General features: G+C 41.6%; 2 protein-coding genes across 9 annotated transcripts in view; one reads left to right on the forward strand and one right to left on the reverse strand.

The window, feature by feature from the left end:
* The first annotated feature begins 142 nt into the window (after positions 1-142).
* CLUAP1 (clusterin associated protein 1) overlaps positions 143-26,562 on the forward strand; it is a 43,478-nt gene continuing 17,058 nt past the window's right edge. For 2 of the 8 annotated variants that reach the window (XM_059692923.1, XM_059692925.1), the window contains exons 1-8: positions 143-292; positions 2,800-2,911; positions 3,845-3,929; positions 4,856-5,035; positions 6,225-6,320; positions 10,794-10,877; positions 21,226-21,359; positions 26,156-26,297. In XM_059692923.1, the coding sequence (XP_059548906.1) occupies positions 271-292; positions 2,800-2,911; positions 3,845-3,929; positions 4,856-5,035; positions 6,225-6,320; positions 10,794-10,877; positions 21,226-21,359; positions 26,156-26,297 (855 nt within the window). In that variant the 5' untranslated portion in view covers positions 143-270. Of the gene's footprint in view, positions 293-1,242; positions 1,263-1,828; positions 2,241-2,799; positions 2,912-3,844; positions 3,930-4,855; positions 5,036-6,224; positions 6,321-10,793; positions 10,878-21,225; positions 21,360-26,155; positions 26,298-26,562 lie in introns of those variants that run through there. The other 6 variants (XM_059692921.1, XM_059692922.1, XM_059692917.1 and 3 more) reach the window with 5 other exon arrangements.
* Positions 18,387-19,252, reverse strand: LOC132232336 (protein BRICK1-like). The gene has a single exon (XM_059691823.1). The coding sequence runs from the start codon at positions 19,241-19,243 to the stop codon at positions 18,851-18,853; it is 393 nt and encodes a 130-aa protein (XP_059547806.1). The 5' UTR covers positions 19,244-19,252; the 3' UTR covers positions 18,387-18,850.

Consider the following 26,562-nt stretch of genomic DNA (forward strand, 5'->3'; position numbering starts at 1 on the left):
AGATGTTGAAGTGGGGTAAAGGGGGCTCGGGTGCCCTGCGGTTTGAAGCTCCCGGTCGGGCGGTAATCCCGCACCTCCGTCCTGGATTCCGAGGAATCCCCAAGCCCGCTTTCCCTTCTCGTGCGCGTGCGCGCGCAGTCCGGCCGCTTCGCCTTCCGTTTTGTTTGGCCCCTGCTGCGCGCCGTAGAGAGCTCCGTGCGTTGCCATAGAGACACCTGAGCACTGAGTTGGGGGCGCCTGAGACTCCGGGCTAGTGGGGACCACAGCGCCATGTCCTTCCGCGACCTCCGCAGTAAGGCAACCCTGCCCCTTGTGACCTGCGGGCCTCCCAAGAGACAGGGGCTCCGGCCGCCGGGTTCTCTCCTCTGGGCCCCGCCGAGCGCCTCTGGCCTCTGCGGTCCTGGCCTCTGCCCCCCCCCCCCCCCCCAGTCCCGGGCAGAGCGCCCCGGCCCTGGCTCAGCACTTTCCGCGGTGATGGGAAGTTTTGTATCTGCCACTGGCTGTGGCTCGTGCGGCTGAGGAACTGAAGTTTTACTTTTATCTGATTTTAATTGATTTGTATAGCCACGTCGTTACCGTATTGGAAAACGCAGAAACCGTTTTGGGGTTGAGTTAGGTTAGAGCCTTGAGAAACGAACAATAAAACCGAGGGGGGGGGGGGGGGCGGGACGGCTGAATAATAATTGCGGCTGTCATTGTTTTTGAATCTTTACAATTTAAATGTTCTCTGTGTGTGTGTGCATCATTTTATTTACTCTTCTAAACACGCTTCTGTATTTAGAAATGAGGAAACGGGCACAGAGAGGACTCACCCAGGTGGTAAGAGTTGGCGCTGGAGTTTGAATTCAGGTTGTCTAACCTCCAAAGCCTTCATACTTTCTAAAGGGGCTGATGAGGGAAACGGAACCCAAATGCCTTTGCTAGGAGGCTGGGGACGTGGAAGAATGGGTATGAGAATTAGTTACTACTCCTTCGGGGGGACGCCTGTTACATTTTACATTCACTCTCTTATTTTAGCCCTCACTTTAACAGTGAGGTAGGTGGCATAATACCTGGATTTGAGGCACGGGTAGGTAAAGTATCTTGCTTTAGGCCACACAACCAGAACTGGGTGGAACCAAGGATGAGAACATAGTGCTTGTGAATCAAATCCCTGGCAGGGTGGCTCAGGTGGTTGAAGCATCGTCTGGTGCACCGAAGGGTTGTGGGTTCGATTCCAGGTCGGGGCACAGACCTAGTTTGTGGGTTCGAGCCCGGTTGAGGTGTGTACGGGAGGCAGCCAATCCATGTTTTTCTCTCTACCTCTCTTTTCCTCTCTCTCTAAAACCAGTAAAGAATATTCTCAAGTGAAGATTAAAAAAAAAAAATCTCTTGCCTTTTATACAGTGTCATTTTCTGAATCAGAAGCAGCTCAGCTAACTGGCTCCACTTTCATAGATGCAGCAGGGGATTGCCAGCGAGTTGTGATCTGTAAGGCCAGTTTTCGAACTAAATTGCTGGTACCCGGAATTTCACCATTAAAGATGACTCCTTTCAGTTAGGAGTTGCTCTTTTTCTACAATGTAAATATACAGGAAGAGGCATCATCACCTTTTGTTAATACACTTACTAGCACCATAGCGTGCATTATTCCCTTTGGGATTGGAAGGTTCTTGGTGACTATATGTTGTAGGGACAAGTTTCTCCTTCCTGGTAGTTTAGAGAGAGCACTCTGCTAGGGGACATTGAATGGGGTTGTATTGGGAAGAGTGTACAAGAAGGGGGTTTCTGAACATTTTGACATTAAATGAATGCTATACAATTGTGCAATGGTAAGACTCTTACTCGTTTTGAAAATGCTGCATAATGAACAGAACTTAACTACTGCTTAGTGGGAAGAAGTATTTAGGCAATGCCTGACTGTGTGACGGGAAGACTGCTGCTTTATTTATCATCACTCTATTCAGATTTCCCAAAAAACAGTGACAGAGGCCCTCAGCGCCGCTGCTCTTTTCTCTGCCCATGCCTTCTCTTTTGCGATCTGGTGAAATCAGCCTAACCTCTGATGCCTGGGTAGCTTCTTGTGACTGTTATTGGGACATTTTGAACATCTACCTTCAAGAAGAGCGAGGACAGACATAAATAGCCTTGAGCACACAATATAGATCTTGGCATATTGTTGGAACTCAAAACATGTTTGTTGTGTTCATTTCCAAGTTCTGCCTAAAGCTTAGTGGCAGCCACCTCCAGTATCAAAAAGTGTTAGTATTACTGTTTTTAAATCTGTTTTATAATAAATCTAAATAGTGCTCTACAGTTCAACTATTCTTTTTAAGATTTTTCCTAGTTACAGTGCAACTAATCTTTAAAATTTATGTTAGTAAGTTCCTATGTGCTCACTGAAAAAAAAAAAAAGACAACTCAGAAACATGAACTTTACCCTACCACCATCACCACTCCCCATAATATCACTGTTAACATTTTAAAATATTTTTATTTATGATATTTTATAAGACCAGGTATTTCTCATTTTTAGTGGTAAGAAGATATTCAAGAGAGAGAGATCAAAGAGAAATTAAATTCACAACCAGTCTCTAAACCCCATTTTAATGTACAGCTTCCACTTCTCCCAGGGCACTTTAACTGTTTTTCAGGAAGCAGAGTATTTTAAGTTTTAACTACTTTTTTAATTCCCTCTTAGTTGATAAATAGTCCCTAAAACTGTCAATAGACTGGGAATAAGGAGGGAAGGCAGAGAAAGTAAGTTAATTAGTTGTTGTTTGACAATGAATTGACTGAATTGTATTTTACCGTGGACAGATTTTACAGAGATGATGAGAGCCTTGGGATACCCTCGACACATTTCTATGGAAAATTTCCGCACACCAAATTTTGGACTTGTATCTGAAGTTCTTCTCTGGCTTGTGAAAAGGTTAGAATTGCACTTTATTGCAGTCTAAGAATGAATACTCAATTTTATTTATTAGCCACCTAGAAACAGGTTATTGTTGTGAAGCTAAAGGAAGAGTTCAATAAAATTTGAGTTTGACAGATTTAGGTGTAACCTGTTAAAAATCAGTTGAGTTTTAAAGAGTGTTGTGGGAATCGAAATATACCAGTGAGCCGAAAAGGGAGACTATTTCTCAGTAGGAAGCAGACAGTGGGGTCCAAATTCTTCATTCCCTCACCTTCATCAGGGAGTGACAAGGTACCGCCCTACACACTCTTAATGAGTACACTGGATTAGAAATTTCAATTTGTGTGTAAAACCCAGTATCTAACATTTGCAGTTGGCAAACTTTATTAAGAAGATAGAAAAGAAAAGAAAAAAAGATAGCAAAGACCTTAGGTGTTGCAGGCAACACAAGATCTCTCTTGCATATTCTGCCTTGTGTTTTGTTTTTTATAATCCTTGAAAAATGTAAAAACCCTTCTTACTGGCAAGCTGTACAGAAAGACACTAAGGGCTGCAGTCTGTTGACTCCTGGGCGGTCATTACTAACATGAAGAAAGTAACTCCAACAACTCTGCTGCTTCTCAGAGCTAACTAGTTACTGTCAGCCCAAGTAGTCATTCTGATTATTTTAATTAAACTTTGAGGTCTGAGAAATTTAATTTTGTAAACTGAACCCCAAATTTGATTTTTGAAATTAGTTAAACCTATTCTTGGGGTGAGGATTTGTTCCCTTGAATGTTTGGTATTTTGTGTTGCTTTTGAAGTCTTTCTTAATCTTACTGACTTCGCAGGGGACTCAGAGAGCTTCCCGTTACAGATCCACTGACCTCTCAGTTGCCCCCTTTCTCTTTCGTGGACTTTATAGTAATTAACTGATATCTTCTCTCTGTGTCTGCCTGGCTCTCATAGGTATGAACCTCAGACTGACATACTTTCTGATGTTGAGACGGAACAAGACCGAGTTTTCTTTATTAAGGCAGTTGCCCAGTTCATGGTTAGTTCCTGCTTATTTGATGGAATTGTAAAATTAAATATGTTAGAAAGAGAGAAGTCCTAGTTAGGGCTTCTTTCAAGTTTCTAAACCTATTCTATTACCAGGTTTCTTTAGAGCCATTTTTGCAGCAAAGTATTTAGTTTTAATTCAGTATTTGTTAAGATTTTAATTTATTTTTGAATTGGTTATAATATTTCATGGTTCAGAAAAAGAATTTTTGTAGATTACGAAATGATCGAGTAAAATGGCTTCTTATCCTCTATCCTGTCTGCCTTCTGCCCAGCTCCATTCCCAGTAACCACTATTAATATTTTCCAGAGTTTATGCATATGTAAGCGAATAGGATATAAATTCTTTTCTTTCTTTTTGCACAAATGGTGGCATACTGTTTAGAAACTTGCTTCTTCAGTTAATGGTACATTTTGGAGAACTTTCCAAATACATATTGAACTTCCTATTCTCTCTTAACACCCGAATAGTATTGCTTGCCTGGATAAATCACAATTTATATAATTTATATGGATAGGCATTTAGGTGTATATAACCTTTGCTCTTTGAAGCAATGCTGTAACAGATAACCTATATGCATCTCATTTCCTTTGTTACTATATCCATCTCTAAGATAAATTCTCAGGATTGGAATTGCTAGGTCAAAAGATATGTGTATTTGTAATTGTGTTGCCTTTTACCAAATTGCTCTCCATCAAGATTAGATCAGTTAAAAAAAAAAAGAAAAGAAAAGGTTGTATCAGTTTACACACCCACTTGCAATGTATGAGTCACTTGAAAGTTTGATTCTTAATATAATCAGGTCATATCCCAATTGTTGGCAGAGACATTTCATATTACCTACATGAAATTTGGTTTAATTTCTATTCTACATGGAAAAAGCCTTAAACTGTTTGTTTGTTTTGGTCTGAAAATAGGCCACAAAAGCACATATAAAACTCAATACTAAGAAGCTGTATCAAGCAGATGGGTATGCAGTGAAAGAACTATTGAAGATCACCTCTGTCCTTTATAATGCTATGAAGACCAAAGGGATGGAGAGCTCTAAAATAGGAGAGGACGATATCAGCAAATTCAAGTTTGATCTTGGCTCAAAGGTAAGGACAATGAACGGCTTGTAGTGAGGGATGAAATTTGTATTTCTCACTCTGAAATGGAACATGTCATATACTCATAGAACTACTTCTTTCCTTATCCCTTGAATGAGGGCAGTTTGTCAATTTTGTACTCATCAGCATTCGAATAAAAGCAGAAGTCATAATAAATTAATTCAACTATTTACTGAAAGCCTGTTGCTAGTAAGGTAGGAGTAGAGCTAGCAGGAACAGACTCCTAGAGGACTAAGGAAATAGGAGGAAAGTCAGCTGTGAATGAATATTGAGAGTCGTTGCTGATGGTTTGATAATCAAAAAGAGACACCGGGACTCTAGCTGGTTTGGCTCAGTGAATAGAGTGTTGGCCTGCTGACTGGAGGGTCCTGGGTTCGATTCCAGTCAAGGGCACATGCTCAGGTTCTATCCCCAGTAGGAGATCAGTGTAGGAGGCAGCCAATCAATGATTCTCTCTCATCATTGATGTTTCTATTTCGTTATCTCCCTTCCTCTCTGAAATCAATAAAAATATATTTTTTTAAAAAAAGAGACACTGGGGATTTGTTGTTTAGGAGAGGGAGCATGAGCAGAGCAGGGAGATGTTTGTTTGGACTCTGAAAATTTAACATATTCAAGGAAGAAGAGGTGACATGCAAATCCTAAGAAAGAAGTTGCGCACAGGGCTAGATGCTAAATCATCATCATCATCTTCATAGTAATGGCTGCCACCCTTGTGGGAGCTGGGTGCTATTGCATGTTAACTCATTTGAACCTCGCAGCAGTCATGTGAAGTGCAGTCTAAAGGCAGAGAATGAGGGGACAAAAGGGTTAACAGAAGGCATCAGGATGCAGCACTAGGAAATGTGTCCCTCAGATTGCCCCTCCCTGTCACTCACTACTGTAGGGTTCCCCTGTGCTGACCTAGTCCAAATAGGAAGCAGGTCAATTGCATTTGACTTGACATTTGGGTTTTTAAGGAGACCTGAAGTTGCTCTAATTTGTACTTAGATCAGTGTTTCCTAAACTGGTATCCTCTGAGCTCTCTTCCACAGGATGTAAGGATATGTCTTGTGGAAAATGTCTTCTGTAGTCAAGTATTCTGACTGGAGGTAGGGGTTGGTATTAGACTGGTTTTTTTCTGAATGCCTATTAAAACCTGTCACTGAGGTTCCTGTTTTTGATATTTTCCTTCCAGATTGCAGATTTGAAAGCTGCCAGGCAGCTTGCTTCTGAAATCACCTACAAAGGAGCATCTCTGTATGACTTGCTGGGCAAGGAGGTAGAGTTGAGGGTAAGCAGTGCTTACATAACTTAATTACTTTCTCAGCTAAGCAGATTTTCAAGGTTTTCTTTTCTAATTCTTTTTGCCCCTGTTCTTCTGATTTTATTAAACTGTACCTGATTAAATGATATAATGTGTGAGAAAGTAATATATAGTGTTTGTTGCTCTTCCTGCTTCAGTGGGCACTGGTCTGTTTTTTAATAACTCTGACTTCTAGTTCAGGAATGGCAAATACCAGTATGTGGCATGTTGCTGAGACTTTTCTCCTTTGTCCCTGTCGTACGTTATTGATCTTGGTGCTTTTGTTGGTGAACTCAGCCTCAACATTCTTCTCAACAAAATCCTCTTCTGAGCCATGATGGTTCCCAAACCTTGCTGCCCAATGCAATCACCCAATGCAACTACGGATGCCTGGCTTTCCATTTTGATATCATTGATATGAAATGTGACTTGGGCATTGGGGATTTTACAAGTCTTCTGTATGATTCTAACGCACAGCAAAGTTTGGGAACCAGTAATCTAGGCAGTCACTACCAATCAGTTAATGTTAACAGTTTAAGTTTACTTGCAATCCTATTCTAGCTAATGTCATTCAGGGAGTATGCTCCATCATGTTTAAGGAGCTATTTAAGAGTGTGGTTCTGGAGAACTTCTATAGAGCTCCTAAAGAGCTTTTAAACCACCTGATGTCCAGGTTGTCCCAGAAATCAATGAGTCAGAATGTCTGGGGGTGAGAACCAGGCATCAGGTTTGTAAAGATTTCCAGGTGATTCCAGAGTGCAGCAAAATTTGGGGCCCACTGGTTTAAGAAGAAATGGAATATTATTTAGTTTTACCTGTAAGGATTTATGGCACTTAAGGACACATGCTCTCATCTAATGTTTTTAAATTAAATACATTTAATTCATTCCATTCCCATCATGTATGTCAGCCATGACCACTCTCTCACTTCCTTGCCTGTGTTCTGGCATTGCTGCTACACTGTTATGGTATTTTTTCCTCTTGCTTTTCATTTCTGCCCAAGAGAGAAGACTAGAGTGGGAAACTTGGGTGCCAGGTCACCATTCCTGCTTTTGATATAGTGGCTGCCACCTGCTGAAGGGCAGTTGGCAGAACAAAACTTCCACTAATGTCTAATAGCTAATTTAGGTAACTAATGAGGCAACTTCAGGCTTTCACTGTTTTTTGTTTATAGAGTACATGTCTGTACATGTTCATAACAGACCCAGAGACAAGAGCTGGTCACTTGCTATTTGTCAGTGGAATAGAGTGATGGCTTCATTGTGAGATTTTAGCACCTTTCCATAATGAATTGATGAAACAGTCAGTGGCTGAACTGTTGCCATGGAAGCCCTAAGACCCTTCTCAAATTCTATGTACAGTCATGATCTGAGGAAGATCCCCTCGCCAGTATTTGTTTTTCATACACTCAACCAACATTCACTGAGGAACAAAACCAACCACAGACAAGGCACTGAGCCTTGAGTAAATCTTAATCCCTTCTCTTGATAAGTTTTCTACCCGTGGGGAGATGAGGTGCACTGGGGAGTAAAAGAAGCACAAGACAGAGTGTGATGAAGTGATTCAGGAATCTTATAAATGCATGCCCATTACAGTTCCATATCTCAGATGTTCCCAGTGTTGATTGGTCCATGATTAATGCTAGGGGCAGGGCAAAGGCCACTTTCCTCACTGGTTGCAGTTGTCAATGATAGTCAACTTAGAGGAACTTAATGATAAGAAAGATTGTAGACTTAAGACCAAGATGGCGGCATTGTTAAACACCTGAACTTGCTGCCTTGCACACCACATCAAAACTCCAACTAAAAGACAAAACGGATATCATCTAGAACCACAGGAAGGCTGGCTGAGTGGAAGTTCAACAACTAGAGGGAAAGAGAAAAGTGCATCTAGACTGGTAGGAGGTGCAGAGGTGCGGAAGAACAGAGGTACGGAGGCGCGTGAAACGGGCTGGCAACTGGGTACGCTGTGGTCTTTTTCAATCAGGAGGGTGATACAAACTCCTGACTGCTCTGAACTCCAGTTCTGGGTGAGACTCTGGGGACCCAGACTCATACGGAGAGAAATGGGACTGTCTGGCATCAGACTGAAACACAAGGCGGATTTCTCTCAGAGATGCTCACAGCATTCATTGTTCCTGCACGGGGCCACGGGACACAGAGACCCAGGGACCTATCCAGGGCAGGGCTGATGGGCAACCATTGCTGTTTGCACCGCCCAGTGATTCCCGGAGACCATGCCTCACTCAATTTACAACCCCACCCAAGTTGTGAGCAGAGGCTTTTGCATATGAATGGCCTGGCCTTTTGCAACCTAACCTAACAAACTGCAGCTCTGTCAAAGAACCCCAGAGCTTCCAAAAGAAGGCCTAAGGCTCATCAGAAGCCTGCATTGCTTCACAGCTACGCCTCAACTAGGCACCTCCAAACCCCAAACAAAGAGGAGGAATCTGCAGATCTCTCTGTAGCTCCTGCTGGGTGGCCTCAGGCAGTGGCTGACTTTGCACCTCCTTGGAGATCCAAGAGCCAGTCTACCCAGTGGTCAAAGTGAAACCACACCAGATTACAACTCTTCAGATTCGTAAGATATACACTTAGGGGGCAGACTCAGCACCAAAGCCCCACTGAAGCAAGTCCTGTCCCATAAGGGTATCGCCAGCACAGCAGTTCTCCCATTGTAGACACAACTGGTCCTCACAGCCAATTGACCTGGAGATCAATTCCTCCCAGTGATACCAACAGTTATCAAGGCTTAACTACAACAAGACTGTGCACACAGCCCACAAAGGGGTACACCAAGAGCTTCCACTTCAAGTAACTGGGGAAACTGAGCCACTGGGCCCTATAGGACACCTAGCACACAAAGCTACTCTATCAACATAGGGAAGCAGCCAAAATGCAGAGACAAAGAAACAGGTCACAAATGACAGAAATGGAGGAAAACAAACTACTAGATATAGAGTTCAAAACCATGGTTATAAGGTTACTCAAGAATCTTCTAGAAACCTCCGAGAAATTTAGTGAGACCCTCAAGGATATGAAAAAGGACCAATTAGAAATTGCAAACACTGAAATAAAGAATAACATACAGAGATCCAACAGCAGACTAGAGGATCCCAAGAATCGAGTCAAAGATTTGAAATATGAAGAAGCAAAAACCACTCAACCAGAAAAGAAAAAAGAATCCAAAAATAAGATAGTGTAAGGAGCCTCTGGGACAACTTCAAGCATACCAACATCTGAATTATGCGGGTGCCAGAAGAAGAGAGAGAGAGCAAGATACTGAAAACGTATTTGAAGAAATAATGACAGAAAACTTCCCCTACCTGGTGAAAGAAATAGACTTACAAGTCCAAGAAGCACAGAGAACCCCAAACAAGAGGAATCCAAAGAGGACCACACCAAGACACATAATTAAAATGTCAAGGGCAAAAGACAAAGAGAATATTAAAAGCAGAAAGAGAAAAACAGTTAGTTACCTACAAGGGAGTACCCATAAGACTGTCAGCTGATTTCTCAATAGAAACGATGCAGACCAGAAGGGAGTGGCAAGAAATATTCAAAGTGATGAATAGCAAGAACCTACAACCAAGATTACTCTACCCAGCAATGCTATCATTTAGAATTGAAGGTCAGATAAAGAGCTTCACAGACAAGAAAAAGCTAAAGGAGTTCCTCACCACCAAACCAGTATTATATGAAATGCTGAAGGGTATTCTTTAAGAAGAGGAAGAAGAAGAAAAAGGTAAAGATAAAAATTATGAACAACAGAGTGACAACAAATACATATCTATCAACAAGTGAATCTAAAAATCAAATGAATAAAAAATCTGATGAACAGAATAAACTAGTGAATATAATAGAATCAGGGGCATAGAAAGGGAGTGCACTGACAATTCTCAGGGGGATGGGAGAGTGGGGGGTGCGGGAAGAGACTGGACAAAAATCCAACACCTATGGATGAGGACAGTGGGGGGCGGGTAAGGGCATGGGGTGAGGTGGGAACCAGGTGGAAGGAAGCTATAGAGGGAAAAAAGAGGAACAACTGTAATAATCTGAACAATAAAGACGTATTTTAAAAAAAATGAAAGAAAGAGTGTAGAGGCTGGCAGGTGATTCAGACAGCAAGTTAAGCTGTACTTGGTTTGGGAGTCCCCTAAATAGAATGCAGATAAAGAAGCAAATTTAGGATAAATGAGGGATGGTAAGTTGCCCATGGTGCTATGGGGACCTGGAACCTGTAGCTGAAAAGGAGGCCTTGAGCACTGGAGAGAGGCCAGGTTGGCAGTAGAATTACAGAGACATTTGCAGAAGGTGATGGTTGAAATGTTTTTGCATCAGAGATCCAAGTTTTAAATAAACTTTTAGGAACCAGTCTGTAAGCTATTTCTAGATCTGGAAATTGGTTTTTAGAATTCCTCTTCTGAAAATATATGTAATTTTATTTCATTGTTTCCCATAGGAACTGAGAACAGAAGCAATTGCTAGACCTCTGGAAATAAACGAGACTGAAAAAGTGATGAGAATTGCAATAAAAGATATTTTGGTAAGGTTACTTTGCTTTTATGTAATGTTTTTGTGCCTTGCCTTAAAAATATTGATTTCTGCCTTGGCCAGTGTGGCTCAGTGATAAAGATCAGCCCGTGCACTGAAGGGTTGTGGGTTCGATTTCTGGTTAAGGGTAGGTACCTGGGTTGCAGTTTTGATCTCCAGCCCCAGTTGGGAGGCAACCAATTGATGTGTCTCTGTCACATCAATGTTTTTCTCTCTCTCTCCCCCTCCTCTCTTCCACTCTCTCTAAAAATCAATAGAAGAAATATCCTTGGGTGAGGATTAATTGATTTCTTGCCTCCATAAGACAGAACAAAAAGCCCTAGTTACAAAGAAGGATATGTTAGTAAGGAAATGAAAAATTTAGAGAACATGCTAGAATATTTAGCTCACTTACTTTCCCCCCTTATTATAAATACAAGCAACTCATGTTACTAAAAGTTTGTCAATTTTAATAGTTTAATAATTCTATTAAATTTTTCAATTATTTTAATAAATAATGCCCTATTTTATGGGCACTTCATACTTTATTTAACCAATTCCTCATTGCTGTGCCTTAAATAATTTCTAGATTTTCTTAATTCTATACAGTACTGTAATAAATAGCATGATCACTGATCAATTATTATTTGTTCATTCATTTGGAAGGCAGATAGTGGGGGGCATTCTAGACTCAGACTGTTTTGGGTTTGAATCCCACCATGTGATCTTAGGCAAGTTTTTTAACCTGTCTGTGCCTCACTTTCCTGATCTGTAAAATGGGGAGAATGGCCACATAGGGTCCTTTGAGCATTCATTATAACTGTGTGTCATACACAGTCTCCGTCATAAAGCAGGTATTTAGTCATTATTAGGATTCATTTTATTCAGTAGACACAGGCAGGGATAGGCATAAAACAATTTGCTGAGAGTTGTACAACATTCTCAGATTGATAGGTTTTTATAAGACCCTGTTATAGCCCAGCTGGCGTGGCTCAGTGGTTGTGCGTTGACCTATGAACCAGGAGATCATGGTTCGATTCCTGGTCAGGGTATATGCCTGGGTTGTGGGCTCGATCCCCATTGTGGGATGTGGAGGAGGTAGCCAATCAATGATTCTCTTATCATTGATGTTTCTGTCTCTCTCTCCCTCTTCCTTCCTCTCTGAAATCAATAAAAATATATTTTAAAAAAGAGACCCTGTTATAAAATGGTAATGCTGCCTGGGAGACCCAGCATGGGGCTCCAGAGCCTCAGCAGGGTAAGAAGGGGGACAAGAAGTGCAAGATCTTGTTGTGCCAGAAAGCAAGGAAGTGCTCCAAGAATGAAAGGGACCTGTCGGAAGGACACAGAACCAGCTTGAGAAGGCTTCCCCTGGCCAAACTAGGGACAGTTTAAGACCAAAATAAATAAATAATAGTATAGTAATGGATTATAGACCATGGGAGATGATGGGTTCTCACTGATATAAAAAAACAAGCGAATATACTGACAGCTAGTTTTTCACATAGTTTCAAAGTAGCTCTCCAGTCCTAGCCGGTTTGGTTCAGCGATTAGTTAGAACATTGGCCTGTGGATTGAAGGGTCATGGGGTTCAATTCTAATCAAGGGCACGTACCTTGGTTGCAGGTTCAGTCCCTGAACCTGGTCAAGGTGTGTGCAGGAGGCAACTGATGGATGTGTTTCTCTCACATTGATGTTTCCCTCTCTCTGTCTCTCCCCCTCCCACTCTCTCTGAATATCAATGGAAACTATATCCTCTGGTATTAACAAAACAACAAAACACAAAGTAGCTCTCCACAAAATACAATTAATTACAAAGGGGAAAAGAGTAATTTCACATGAGATTCCTGACAGACACCCCTTAAATCAAGTGAACAAAGTGAACATCACTAGTAGTGGGACAGTTCAAAATTATGCACACATGATATGATGTAGCCATATCTGTGCTATTCCTGCTAAAGATTCATAACCGGAAGCTAATCAGATAAAGACAAATTGGGGACATCCTATAAATTATCTGGCTCGTACTCTTCAACAGTGAAAAGGTCCTTCCAGACTGAATGAAGCTAATGAGACACGATAACTAAATGCCAGGGTGACCTCTGTCTGCTGTTAAGGCTAAAAGTAATAAGGTTAAATGGCAATAGTGTTCATTTTCTGTTCTCATGATTGTATTGTGGTTCTGTAGGAGAAAGTCCTTATTCATAGGAAATACACACTAAAGTAGCTAAAAGTGATGGGGCATCAGGGTCAGCAATTCACTCATCTCGGTCCAGAAAGAACTGCTTTGTATTATACTCCAGCTGTTCGTAAGTTCATGATTGTTTCTAAATTTAACAAAATTAACATGATAATATTCTTGTGCTTGTCATTGTTCTGGCTGAATCAATTTAACATGGCATTTAGCACTATGTATATATCAAAAATAGAGCAGCCAGATGAGGGCACAGTCTATTACTTAGTGAACTCCTTTTAAGATGTTGTTTCAGCCCACTGGTTGAGTATTGACCTATGAACCAGAAGGTCAAGGCTTGATTCCCAGTCAGGGCACATGCCCAGGTTGCTGACTTGATCCCCTGTAGGGGATGTTCTCTCATCATTGATACTTCTTTTTAAAAATATTTTTATAGATTTTCTTTTTTTTTTTAACATATTTTTATTGATTTCAGAGACGAAGAGAAAGGGAGAGAGAGAAACATCAATGATGAGTGGATCATTGATCAGATGCCTCCTGCACACCCCACACTGGGGATAGAGCCCACACCCTGGGCATATGCCCTGACTGGGAATCAAACTGTGACCTTCTAGTCCATAGGTTGATGCTCAACCACTGAGCCATGCCAACGAGGCTCATCATTGATGTTTCCATCTCTCTTTCCTTTTCCCTTCCTCTCTGAAATCAATAAAAAAATATTTTTAAAAAAGAAAAAATAGCCCTAACTGGTTTGGCTCAGTGGATAGCGCATCGGCCTGCAGACTGAAGGGTCCCAGGTTCGATTCCGGTCAGGGGCGTGTACCTTGGTTGTGGGCACATCCCCAGTGGGAGGTGTGCGGGAGGCGGCTGATCGATGTTTCTCTCTCATCAATGTTTCTAGCTCTCTATCCCTCTCCCTTCCTCTCTGTAAAAAATCAATAAAAATATATTGAAAGCCGAAACCGGTTTGGCTCAGTGGATAGAGCGTCGGCCTGCGGACTGAAGGGTCCCAGGTTCGATTCCAGTCAAGGGCATGTACCTGGGTTGCGGGCACATCCCCACTGGGAGATGTGCAGGAGGCGGCTGATTGATGTTTCTCTCTCATCGATGTTTCTGACTCTCTATCTCTCTCCCTTCCTCTCTGTGAAAAATCAATAAAATTTATTTAAAAAATATATATATTGAAAAAAGAAAAAATATATTATTTCAAAAGACAACAAAATAAAAAATAAACAGATGGAACTACGTCAGGCTAAAGAGCTTTTGCAGGCCCTTGCTGGGTAGCTCAGTTGGTTAGAGCATCATCCTGATGTGCCAATGTTTCAGGTTCTATCCCTAGTCAGGGCACATACACGAATCAACCATGAAAGCATAAATAAGTGGAACAACAAATGAATGTTTCTCTTTCTCTCTTTCTCTCTCTCCCCTTCTCCCTCCCTCCCTCCATTGCTCTCTTCTCTCTCTAAAAGAAAACAAAGAATCTCCCAAATTTTAAAAAACATTTTTGCACCACAGAGGAAACCATCAACATAACAATAAGGCAACCTACCTGAACGGGAGAAGGTATTTGCAAGTGATATATTGGGGTTAATATCCAAACTATATAAAAAACTCATAAAGCTCAATATAAAAAGAAATCCAATTTAAAAATGGGAAGAGGATGCCCTAGCTGATTTGGCTCAGTGGATAGAGCGTCAGCCTGTGGACTGAGGAGTCCCAGGTTCGATTCCAGTCAAGGGCACATGACCAGGTTGCGGGCTCGATCCCCAGTAGGGGGTGTGCAGGAGGCAGCCTATCAGTGATGATCTCTTATCATTAATGTTTCTATCTCTCTCTCCCTTCCTCTCTGAAATCAAAAAATATATTTAAAAATAAAATAAAATAAAAATGGGAAGAGGACCTGAATAGATATTTCTCCAAAAATGACATCCAGATAGCCTGAATAGACACATGAAAAGATGCTCAGTGTCACTAATCATAAGGGAAATGCAAATCAAAGCCACAGTGAGATATCACCTCACATCTGTCAGAATGGCTCTTATCAATAAGTCAACAAACAAGTGTTGGATGATATGGAGAAAAGGGAACTCTCATGCACTGTTGGGATTATAATTTGTACAACCACTATGGAAACATGGAAATTCCTCAAAAATTAAAAATAGAACTACCATATGACCCTACAATTCCACTTCTGGGTATTTAGCCAAAGAAATTGAAAACACTTATTTGAAAAGATATAGCACCCTATGTTCATTGTAGAATTATTTACAGTAGCCAAGATATGGAATCAACATAGGTGTTCATCAATAGACAAATAGATAAAAAAGGTATTTTATACACACACACACACACACACACACACACACAATGGAATATGACCCAGCCATAAAAAGAACGAAATGTTGCTGTTTCCAACAGGGATTGACCGAGGGTGTTATGCTAAGTGAAATAAATCAGACAGAGAAAGACAAATACCATATAATATGTGGAATCTAAAAACAGATACTGAGAACAGTCTGATGGTTGCCAGATGGGAGTGAGGCTGGGAGGCTGGGCAAAAAAGGTGAAAGGGATAAGAAGTGCAGGTTGCCAATTACAGAAATAGTCATGGGGATGTAAAATACAACATAGGGAATATAGTTCACAATATTGCAACTACTATGAAAGATGCCAGGTGGGTACTAGACTTATTGTGGTGAACACTTCATAAGGTATACAAGTGTATATTGTACCTTGAAACTAATATAACATTGTATGTCAGCTATAACTGAAAAATAAAATATTAAAGTTTATGTTTTAAAAATATATCTTTTCTTTTTTTTGTTGTTGTTAATATATTTTATTGATTTTTTACAGAGAGGAAGGGAGAGAGATAGAGAGTTAGAAACATCGATGAGAGAGAAACATCGATCAGCTGCCTCCTGCACATCTCCTACTGGGGATGTGCCCGCAACCCAGGTACATGCCCCTGACCGGTATCGAACCTGGGACCCTTCAGTCCACAGGCCGACGCTCTATCCACTGAGCCAAACCAGTTTCGGCTATCTTTTCATTATTGGAAAATATCCATGACATTTGATAATTCTAAAAACAAAAACATAATAACAAGGATACTTAAAAGGGGTTATGAAATACAGGCCATTTATATTTCAGAAAACTAGGGAAATTGTGTTTATGATATTGATTTTTCTTATTTGAGGAATAGCTACCTTTTAAAAAATCATTTTTGTTTTTGAGGTCAGGTAAATTCACTAGATTTTAATCTGACTTTGATTCAGAGAAATAGTTGTCATCGACTTGGGGTTATTTGTTCAGAAAGGAGACTCACCTTGTCTTCCTTTGAGATTGAACTCATATCTCTGCTGTATTTTTTATAAATATTTTTTTAATTTTTCAGTTACAGTTGATGTATAGTATTACATCTGAAAACTGTAATTAGACATTTATATAATTTATGAAGTAATCACTAGTACCCACCTGACATCATGACAGTGTTTACAGTAATATTGACTATGCTAGAGGCCTGTTGCATGAAGAGATTCCTGCAATAGGCGTTCCCTTCCCCGGGCTGCCGGCATCGGTTTTCCTCCAGCATCCGGGACCCAGGCCTTCGCTCCGGCCCAGAGCCTTCTGTCTTCGCTCCGCTGCTTCGCGCCTACGTATGCAAATTAACCGCCATCTTTGTTGGGTTAATTTGCATACTCTCCTGATTGGTTGGTGAGTGTAGCAGAGGGATGGTCAATTTACATGTTTGTCTATTATTAGGTAAGATTCCCTATGCTGTACTTTACATCCCCATAACCATTCTGTAACTACCAATTTGAACTTTTTTATAAAAAATATATTTTTATTGATTTTAGAGAGGAAGGGAAAGGGAGAAAGATAGAAACATCAATAATGAGAATCATAGATTGGCTGCCTCCTGCACTCCTCCTACTGAGGATTGAGCCTGCAACCAGGCATGTGCCCTGACTGAAATCTAACTGTGACCTCCTGGTTCACAGGTCGATGCTCACCACTGAGCCCACACCGGCAGGGCCCAATTTGTGATTCTTAATCCCTTTACCCATCCCTCCAACCCACCTCCCATCTGGCAACCATCAAAATGTTCTCTGCATCATCCTAGCTGGTTTGGCTTAGTGGATAGAGCATCAGTCTATGGACTGAAGGGTCCCAGGTTTGATTCCAGTCAAGGGCACATTCCTGGGTTGTGGGCTCAATCCTCAGTAGGAGGAGTGCAGGAGGCAGCCGATCAATGATTCTCTCTCATCATTGATGTTTCTATCTCTCTTTTCCTCTCCCTTCCTCTCTGAAATCAATAAAGACTTTTTTTTAAGAATGTTCTCTGCATCTATGATTCTGTCTTCTGCTTATTCATGTTTCTTTTTTAGGTTTCACATAAAAGTGAAATCATAGGGCATTTGTCTTTTTGTCTGACTTACTTAGCACAATACCCTCTAGGTCAGTGGTCGACAAACTGCAGCTCGCGAGCCACATGCGGCTCTTTGGCCCCTTGAGTGTGGCTCTTCCACAAAATACCGACTTCTGCACATGTTGCCACGAAGTTTCAGTCGCACTGTACGTGCGCGCCTGCACGTGGTATTTTGTGGAAGAGCCACACTCAAGGGGCCAAAGAGCCACATGTGGCTCGCGAGCCGCAGTTTGCCGACCACTGCTCTAGGTCCATCCATGTTGTTGCAGAGGCAAGGTTTCATCCTTTCTATGGCTGAGTTATATTCCATTGTGTATACGCACCATTTCTTCTTTATCCATTCATGTAGTGATGTACGTACTCTTAGGTTTCTTCTGTATCTTGGCTATTGTAAATAATGCTGCAATGAACATATGGATGTATATGTCTTTTGTTTTTTGTTTGTTTGCCAAGATGGGGTTCTCCCCTCCCTCCCTAGGAGAGAGAGAGAGAGGGAGAGGGAGAGGAAAGAAAAAAAGAGAGAAACATCGATATGAAAGAGACACATGGATTGGTTGTCTCCCGCATGTGCCCTGACAAGGGCCAGCGATGTAATCTGCAACCGAGGTACATGTCCTTGACTAGGAATCGAACCCATGACTCTTTGGTACGCGGACTGGTGCTCTAACCACTGAACACACTGGCCAGGGCTATATATCTTTCATATTTACTAGTAGTGTTTTGGGGGGATAAATACCCAGAAGTGGAATTGCTGGGTCCTTTTTTTTTTTTTTTTTTTTTATATCTTATAACCTTTGTTTTAAAGTCTATTTTGTTTGGTAAAAATATTGCTACTTCAGCTTTACTGATGATTGTTCTGCAGTTCAGTTGTAATTTTTTTTTTTTAAGTTGAGTTTATTAGGGAAATATCAGAGGCAAACACCGCAAGTGACAGAAAGAAAAATCTGAAAGTGTCCCTTCAAGCCAAGTGGAGACCTGGTCTTGACTCCCCATAAGGACAAAAAGCTGGTAGATTAGCAACAACATTCTCTGGCAGCCACCTTGCCAGGGCATGAGTCTCTCAACCAGGACTGTCTGCTACCTCCCAACAAAGGTAGGGAGGAGAAAAGACTGTCTATAGAATCAATGCAAAGGCAATGAGAACTGTAAGGAAAATCTGAGAGAGAGAGAGAGAGAGAGAGAGAGAGAGAGAGAGAGAGAGAGAGAGAGAGAGATATGGGGAGGACCTTAATAAAGAGTCCCAGGCTTTTGGCTCTGAGTGCTTCAAATACATTGACAAGTAGTTTTACAATATGTTACTGAAAAGGTAAAATGCCTAATGTTTTCAAGAGTTCCCCTGGACTTCTCCCCACATGCCATATCACACTGCCAGATGAACATGGCAGAGCCCGAAGGCCACATTTTTGAAGAAAGAAAAACAAGAATAAGCCCTGTTGCTCTTTAAGGAGAGAGAAGTGAAGGCTGCTGGGACCTTTCCCACATAGGCCTGTAAAGCAACTTCCTTCTCAGCAGCAGTCTGGCACAGTCCTAGGTGAGGGTCACCTTTTGTCACCCTTGCTTCAATGTACTCTATTCTCCGTTCAAGGGCTGTCAATTTCTCATTTAGTGTTGCAGGTCTTGAACGACAAGACATATAGAACGAGTTGAGAAAGTCCACGATTTTCTTGATGCTGCTTGTGATGATTTCAATGTACTCCTGGTTCGCCCAGTCCTGGTGAATTTCCCGCTGCACAGGATCCTCTTGTCCCGCCATGGCCGCCACCTAAGGCCAGTTGTAATTTTTAAAAAAATATATTTTTATTGATTTCAGAGAGGAAGGGAGAGGAAGAGAGAGAGAGAAAAACATCAACAATGAGAGAGAATCATTGATTGGCTGCCTCCTGCACACCCCACACAGGGGATTGAGCCTGCAACCCAGGCATGTGCCTTTGACCGGATTCGAACCCAGGACCCTTCATTCCATAGGCTGATGCTCTATCCCAGCGGTTCTCAACCTGTGGATCGCGACCCCTTTGGCGGTCGAACGACCCTTTCACAGGGGTTGCCTAAGACCATCCTGTATATCAGATATTTACATTACGATTCATAACAGTAGCAACATTACAGTTATGAAGTAGCAATGAAAATAATGTTATGGTTGGGTCACAACATGAGGAACTGTATTTAAAGGGCCAGAAGGTGGAGAACCACTGTTCTATCCACTGAGCCAAATGGGCTAGGGCAGTTCAGTTGTAATTTTGATGTGGTTGTGAAAGGATTTGAGTACCTATGCTGCCATATTGACCTGAAGTTTTCTGCTGGTGTTTTTAAAGCACTTGCAGCAAGTGGATGGTTAGTGATATTTTCATGACAGCATCTTAGAAATGGTTAGGTGTCTCAGACAAAAATAACTTAACTATAAATTCATTATCAATGAAAGTAGTTGCTTCCAAATACACACAGTCTCTGTGAGTTGTGGAGAGTGCCTGGTCTCCTTAGGTGGTTTCTTTGTATACCCCATAGCATTTCAGAGACCTGCAGTGTGCTAGTATGGTACACTGCACATGTGCACAGTATTGGAGGGGAGAGCCCCATCTTGGCAGAGTCAGAGAGCCCGACCTTGGGGAGGCAGTTCCACACTTGGCTGGTTGTATTTCAGACATTATTCCTAATATGGCAGGTTGCTGTAATACATAGGCCCCAACCTAGCCAGCTTCCCAGACAACACAAGTGTGAAGACACTGCGTTTACCTGGACTACCACTGCTTCACATGAACTTGCTTTTACAAAAGGACAGGGAGGCCTGTAGTTTCATCAGTGATCTTTCATCCCCTTCACTTTCTTACTCAGCCCCCCTTGCCCAAGAGCCTCTGTCCCACCGCTGCCAAGGCACCGCCCAGTGGCTGGTTTACACTGCGTGAGGCAGCCACTTTCTGTCTGACTTCACAGAGTCGTTTCTCTGTTTCTTACAGTCTGTAATCAGGGTTCAGTGGCCAGGGAGAGAAAAAAAGGAACTCTCTCAATCCCAGCAGGCAGGGACCAGCTAATGTTTCTTTTTGTCCCCTCCTAAATAAAGCCATACTTGTGTGTGCCTACAGGGATGGGCAAAAGTAGGTAAGACCTCTGTGCCAAAATGTGCTTGAATATAGCAAATAGACTAGAAGAACGTGTAAATACTGAAGGCCAGCAATTTGAGCACTTGCAAGATTGTACCTAAGTGCACTGTGCCATTGTGACATTCTTTTGAGTTAATAAAGCTATTGTAATAATCACAACCTGTATATCTTTTTCCATATGAACAACTGTAAATCTACTTTTGCCTACCCCTGTACATTCTAGAAGTCAGATATTTGTAACTATGGGAGTAGCCTGAACAAGATGTAAATAAAAGCAGACTCACAATTCAGAATGATGTGTGGCCAGTCTATAAACAAGTGAGCAGGCCAGATCTCGGCCCTCTCTCCACTCTGCTTAGGACACTGTTCTTTCCATCTTTATTTGTTTCCCTGGGCAGAAACACCTTCTTCTCATGGGGAAAAAAAAGAATAATAATGTTGTCTGGGCCTATGTGATGTTCCCCCTGGGAACAGTTGGTTACATAATGACTTGAGGGAAGGTTTGCTCTGTTTGCTTACTTTGGTTTTTGTTTAGCATGGTATCGCTGTGCCTGAGGATTTGAGAAATTCCGCTCTTCCAACCTTCCAAGTTGGAAGTCCTTATTGGGACATTGTCTCATTCATTTCCTATTAAATGTAGGCTCAGGTTCAGAAGACGAAAGATCTGCTCAATAACGTGGCCTCTGACGAAGCTAATTTAGAAGCCAAAATTGAAAAGAGGAAATTAGAACTGGAAAGAAACCGGAAGCGACTCCAGACTCTGCAGAGTGTCAGGTAGATATGAACACCCAAAGCAGGAGTGGAACGCTGTCTTTGAAAGTTCAAACAGATTGAGAGAATGTATTGTCAGTGATATGAACCCTTCAGGCAGTGGAAGAAGCCTTGAATTAGGCTATCTCTACTACAGAATGTACGTGTGTTGCTTGTTCAAACAAGCACACCGCTAAACTCATTCTCTTTACTGCTTTCAGTATGTCTGGAAAACTGCTTAATTCTTGAACTTCCATTCAGTTTTTATAGCTTCTTGGAATTTAAGGCGAAGTAAGTAAATCCAGATGGTAGAAGTTATACAAGACTTCGTCTTCTAAGATCTGTGCCTTGCCATAAATTAGGTGGAAACAAGGATACTTTCATTTCTTGGTTTAAGTAGACTTAGACCTTTATTTCCTCACCAGTAAATTCATCTTTCTTCTGACTTTCCCTCACTGAAAGTATGTTTTCCAGGGAATATAGATAGATGGTAGTGGTGCAAAACACCTTTTAAATCATTGGAGCCTTTCAAGCATGTTCTTCATATTTTTTGGAATCTCTCTTTCTCTCTCATTTCCTTCCCTCCTCCCTCTCATTTTGTACCCTCCTTCCCTTGCTGTTATTTTTGTTGTTGTTCCTTCTCCCATGTCACTACTCTTTCTCCCTTTTTAGTGTCATTTTGTTTTTCTTTCTTTACTCCTTCCCCTGTTTAGCAGCACCTGCTCTAAATGTGTCTTGCTCTTTTGAGATACTGGTGACTGGACCACAGTCTCTAGCTACTGTCCTAGATCTGTGGGGAGGCAGCACCTGGGGACAGCAGCCAGTTACTCAGGGAACATCAAAGGCTTCCTCCCAGCCAGGGACCTCGCCTGTTCTGCCTCTAGAATCAGGGCCACCAGATAGACTGTCTCATTAAAAAGTTCTGCCTTTCTAGCATCAATTCATTTTTGTTAAGCCTCAGATCCTTTTAATAGAAAGGTGTCTGTTTTGCTTTAGTACAAAAGGTTATAAAATTGTTTTTTAGTTTATCTGTTTATATTTTAAAAGAACAGATTTTCCCTTTAATAAGAAAAACGTAATTTAGCAAACGAGTTGAAATAGCTTTTTATGTTATGGTTTTAGTTTGCAATTTTATATTGTTTAAAAACTTTAATTTATAGCCACTTACATTTCCCTATTTAGGTTAAATTTTGGCACAGCAAAGTATTATGCCCAACCTAGATAATGCATTTATTTAATTTATTGATTTTGACATATGTGTATGGTATATGCTAATTTTTAAACTGTTTATTGAAATCTATGGCATATCAAGTGAGAAAAAAGACTGCAGAGCTTCATTTAAGACAGCAGTTTTTAACTTCATCTCATTGCACAAGTAAACTAATTATTGAAATTCTGTGGCACACCAAAAATATATTTTTTGCCAATCTGACAAAAAATAGGTATAATTTTGATTCATTCATACCAGATAGCTCTTATTGTGTTGGCTGTTGTCAATTTTCTTTTATTTGACAATCTAAGGGAAAAGAGGTCAGTGCCTCTGATTAAATAGTCAAGTATTGAATGTTTTAAAAATTCTTGTGGCACAACAGTGTTGAAATCGCTGATTTAAGGTAATAAACTTAATGTTTATTAAAAAATGTGTCAACATAAGAAAGATTCAAACCTGTGAAGAATTTTTGTGAGTTTATTTGAGCCAAAGTGTCCACAAATGCCAGGAAGTAGAATCTCAACAGATTGAGATAATGCTCCAGAGAAAGGCAGTTTTGCACCTTGTTTTATGCATTACAATCAAAAGAGGAGACGTATGTGGGTGACATGAAGTCCATTGGTGATAGATTAGGGAGGCAGGAGAAAGGCAAAGTGGGAAAACCTCTGGGATTGGATAGAAAGTAAAATGATAGACACATACTTCTTTTACTTAGGTGGGTGCAGGATAGTTAGCAGTCAACAATTAATTCAACAATGAGGGGATTTATGGTCTCCGCAGCGTTTACCTGTGCTTTGAAGGGTCTGGAAAAAGGAAAATTACTTTGACATTCCAACAATATGTTATCATAGATGCAAAAAGACACTAGACAGGCTCAGTTAAGGTAAAGATTAACCTTTCTCAGGGAAGATACTGGCCACCATTAATTGCTTTATTTGAAAAATTTTAATTTCAGACCCTGCTTTGTGGTTACTTTAGGAGTTTGCAAGGCTGCCACACAGGCCTTCCCTGAACTAATTAGGTTAGCATGTGGCCCTTTTTCATCCATCAGTGCATTCCTATATGTATCTACTACAGGGCTGGTGCACAAATTCGTGCATGGGTAGGGTCCCTCAGCCTGGCCGGCAATTGAGGCCCATCAGGGGGGCCGCCCAGCAGGGGGGAGGGACCTCGGGAAGTTGGCCAGCTGGTGGGGAGGGGGGCGGGGCCGCAGGAGATTGGCTGTGGGAGCGCACTCACCATCAGGGGGCAGCTCCTGCAATGAGCGTCTGCCCCTTGGTGGTCAGTATGTGTCAAAACAACTGGTTGACTGGTCATTCTGGTTGTTTGGTTGTAAGGGTCGCTTAGGCTTTTATATATATAGATGTATAGAAAAGTCTGGAAGAATGTATAGCAAATATTAAGTGCTTATACCTAGTGATGGGATTATGAGTAATTTTTACTTTATTTATACTTCCAGCATTATTTCAAGTTTTTATAAAAATCACATCTTTTTTTTTTAAATTAAATCTTTATTGTTCAGATTATTACATTTGTTCCTCTTCCCCCCCCCCCATAACTCCCCTCCTCCCAGTTCCCGCCCCACCCTCCGCCCTCACTCCCCACCCACTGTCCTCATCCATAGGTGCACGATTTTTGTCCAGTCTCTTCCCGAATCTCCCACACCCCTTTCTCCCCCAAGGATAGTCAGTCCATTCCCTTTCTATGTCCCTGATTCTATTATAATCACCAGTTCATTCTGTTCATCAGATTATTTATTCACTTGATTCTTAGATTCACTTGTTGATAGATGCATATTTGTTGTTCATAATTTGTATCTTTACCTTTTTCTTCCTCTTCCTCTTCTTAAAGGATACCTTTCAGCATTTCATATAATCCTGGTTTGGTGGTGATGAACTCCTTTAGCTTTTCCTTATCTGTGAAGCTCTTTATCTGACCTTCAATTCTGAATGATAGCTTTGCTGGATAAAGTAATCTTGGTTGTAGGTTCTTGGTATTCATCACTTTGAATATTTCTTGCCACTCCCTTCTGGCCTGCAAAGTTTCTGTTGAGAAATCAGCTGACAGTCGTATGGGTATTCCCTTGTAGGTAACTGAGTTACTTTCTCTTGCTGTTTTTAAGATTCTTTATCTTTTGCTCTTGGCATTTTAATTATGATGTGTCTTGGTGTGGTCCTCTTTGGATTCCTTTTGTTTGGGGTTCTCCGCGCTTCTTGGACCTGTAAGTCCATTTCTTTCACCAGGTGGGGGAAGTTTTCTGTCATTATTTCTTCAAATAGGTTTTCAATATCTTGCTCTCTCTCATCTTCTGGCACCCCTATAATTCTGATGTTGGTACGCTTGAAGCTGTCCCAGAGGCTCCTTACACTGTCCTCGCATTTTTGGATTCTTTTTTCATTTTGCTTTTCCGGTTGGGTGTTTTTTGCTTCCTCGCATTTCAAATCATCGACTTGATTCTTGCGCTCCTCTGGTCTGCTGTCGGGAGTCTGTATAATATTCGTTATTTCAGTCCGTGTATGCTTAATTTCTAGTTGGTTCCCCAACATAACATCGAGGGTCTCATTCGTTTTCTTGTAGATCTCATTAAGTTTATCGGCGGCTTCTAAACAGTTCTTGAGAGACCTTAAAAGTGTGGTTCTGAACTCTATTTCTTCCATTGACAATTTTGTCCTGTTTCTTTGTCTCCGCATTTTGTTATGCTTCCTTGGTGCACCCCCTAGTGGTCTTTGTTCGCAGTCTTATAGTTAAACCTTGATTGTTGTAGCTAATACCAGGGAGGGTTTGACCTCCAGGCTAAGTGGCTATGAGAATCAGCTGTATCAGCAGTGAGAGAACTTCTGTCCTCTAGGGAGGTGCTAATCTAGCCTTTGCCTGAGGCTATCCGGCAAATGCCTCTGTGCAGGGCTTGGGTAGGGCGGGTCGCACAGGATCAACAGGGTGGGCCGGAGAGAGCAGTTATGGCGGCTCTCAGTCCTGTCCCCAGGGGCTCTGCCTCTCTGAGTCCCAGCACCCGCTGCAAAGCTCGGAGAGAAAGCTGCACTCGCTCTGACCGAAGCCAGACAGTCCCGCTTCTCCGGTTTGAGTCTGGGTCCCTAAAGACTCGCCTGTATCTGGAGCTCAGAGTCTGCGACTCCCTCCCGAATGAAAACAACAACTGCGCCCTCCGCCGCCAGCCCGCTCCGAGCACTCCGCACCTCAGACTTTGACTTCAGCACTGCGCCTCCTCTGAGTGTCCGTATGCGTTTCTCTTTCCTCCTAGTTGTAGGGCTTCCACTCAGCCAGCGTTCCTGTGGTTCTGGGTGATGTCCCTTCCGTCTTTTAGTTTCACTTTTGAAGTAGTTGTTCAAAGCGGCAAACTCCGGCGTTAACCTATGCCGCCATCTTGGTTCTCCCACATCTTTTTTTGATGAAAAAAGTATGTACATTTTGGGGGGGAGGGAAGAGAAAAGGGGAAATTAGCTTCAAGCTGTTGGAGAGCTGTGAAGCATTTCATCCAGTTAATTCAAGGCTTTTTAAAGAAAGCCATGACAGAATATGAAACTCTGAATACCAATTTCAAATTACTGTACATCGATTAATCTTTCGCTTTTATTTCATTTGATTTTTCTAGGCCAGCCTTTATGGATGAATATGAGAAGATTGAGGAAGAATTGCAAAAGCAGTATGACATTTATCTGGAGAAATTTCGAAATCTAGCTTATCTGGAACAGCAACTCGAGGATCATCATAGGATGGAGCAAGAGAGGTTTGAGGTAAGTGCTTAGCCCATTCTTCTGCACAGACCATTCTTTCTGGTGTGTTACTTTGTACTTGTTGACAAATCAGTTTGTAAATATCATTGTGAAAAAAATGCCAGTGAATGTTTGATATTAGTTTATTAAACTAATCTTTGATATTAGTTTATCATCAGGGTTTGGTCAATTAGGACTGCAGACAGGGCTAGCATGTGACCTGTGCAGTCACATAAGACAGCTCAGAAGAGCCTGTGCTTGCTTTAATGCTCTGCTGTTGCCATCT

The sequence above is a fragment of the Myotis daubentonii genome, chromosome 4 (assembly GCF_963259705.1).
Source record: "Myotis daubentonii chromosome 4, mMyoDau2.1, whole genome shotgun sequence".
Taxonomy (NCBI): Eukaryota; Metazoa; Chordata; class Mammalia; order Chiroptera; family Vespertilionidae; genus Myotis; species Myotis daubentonii.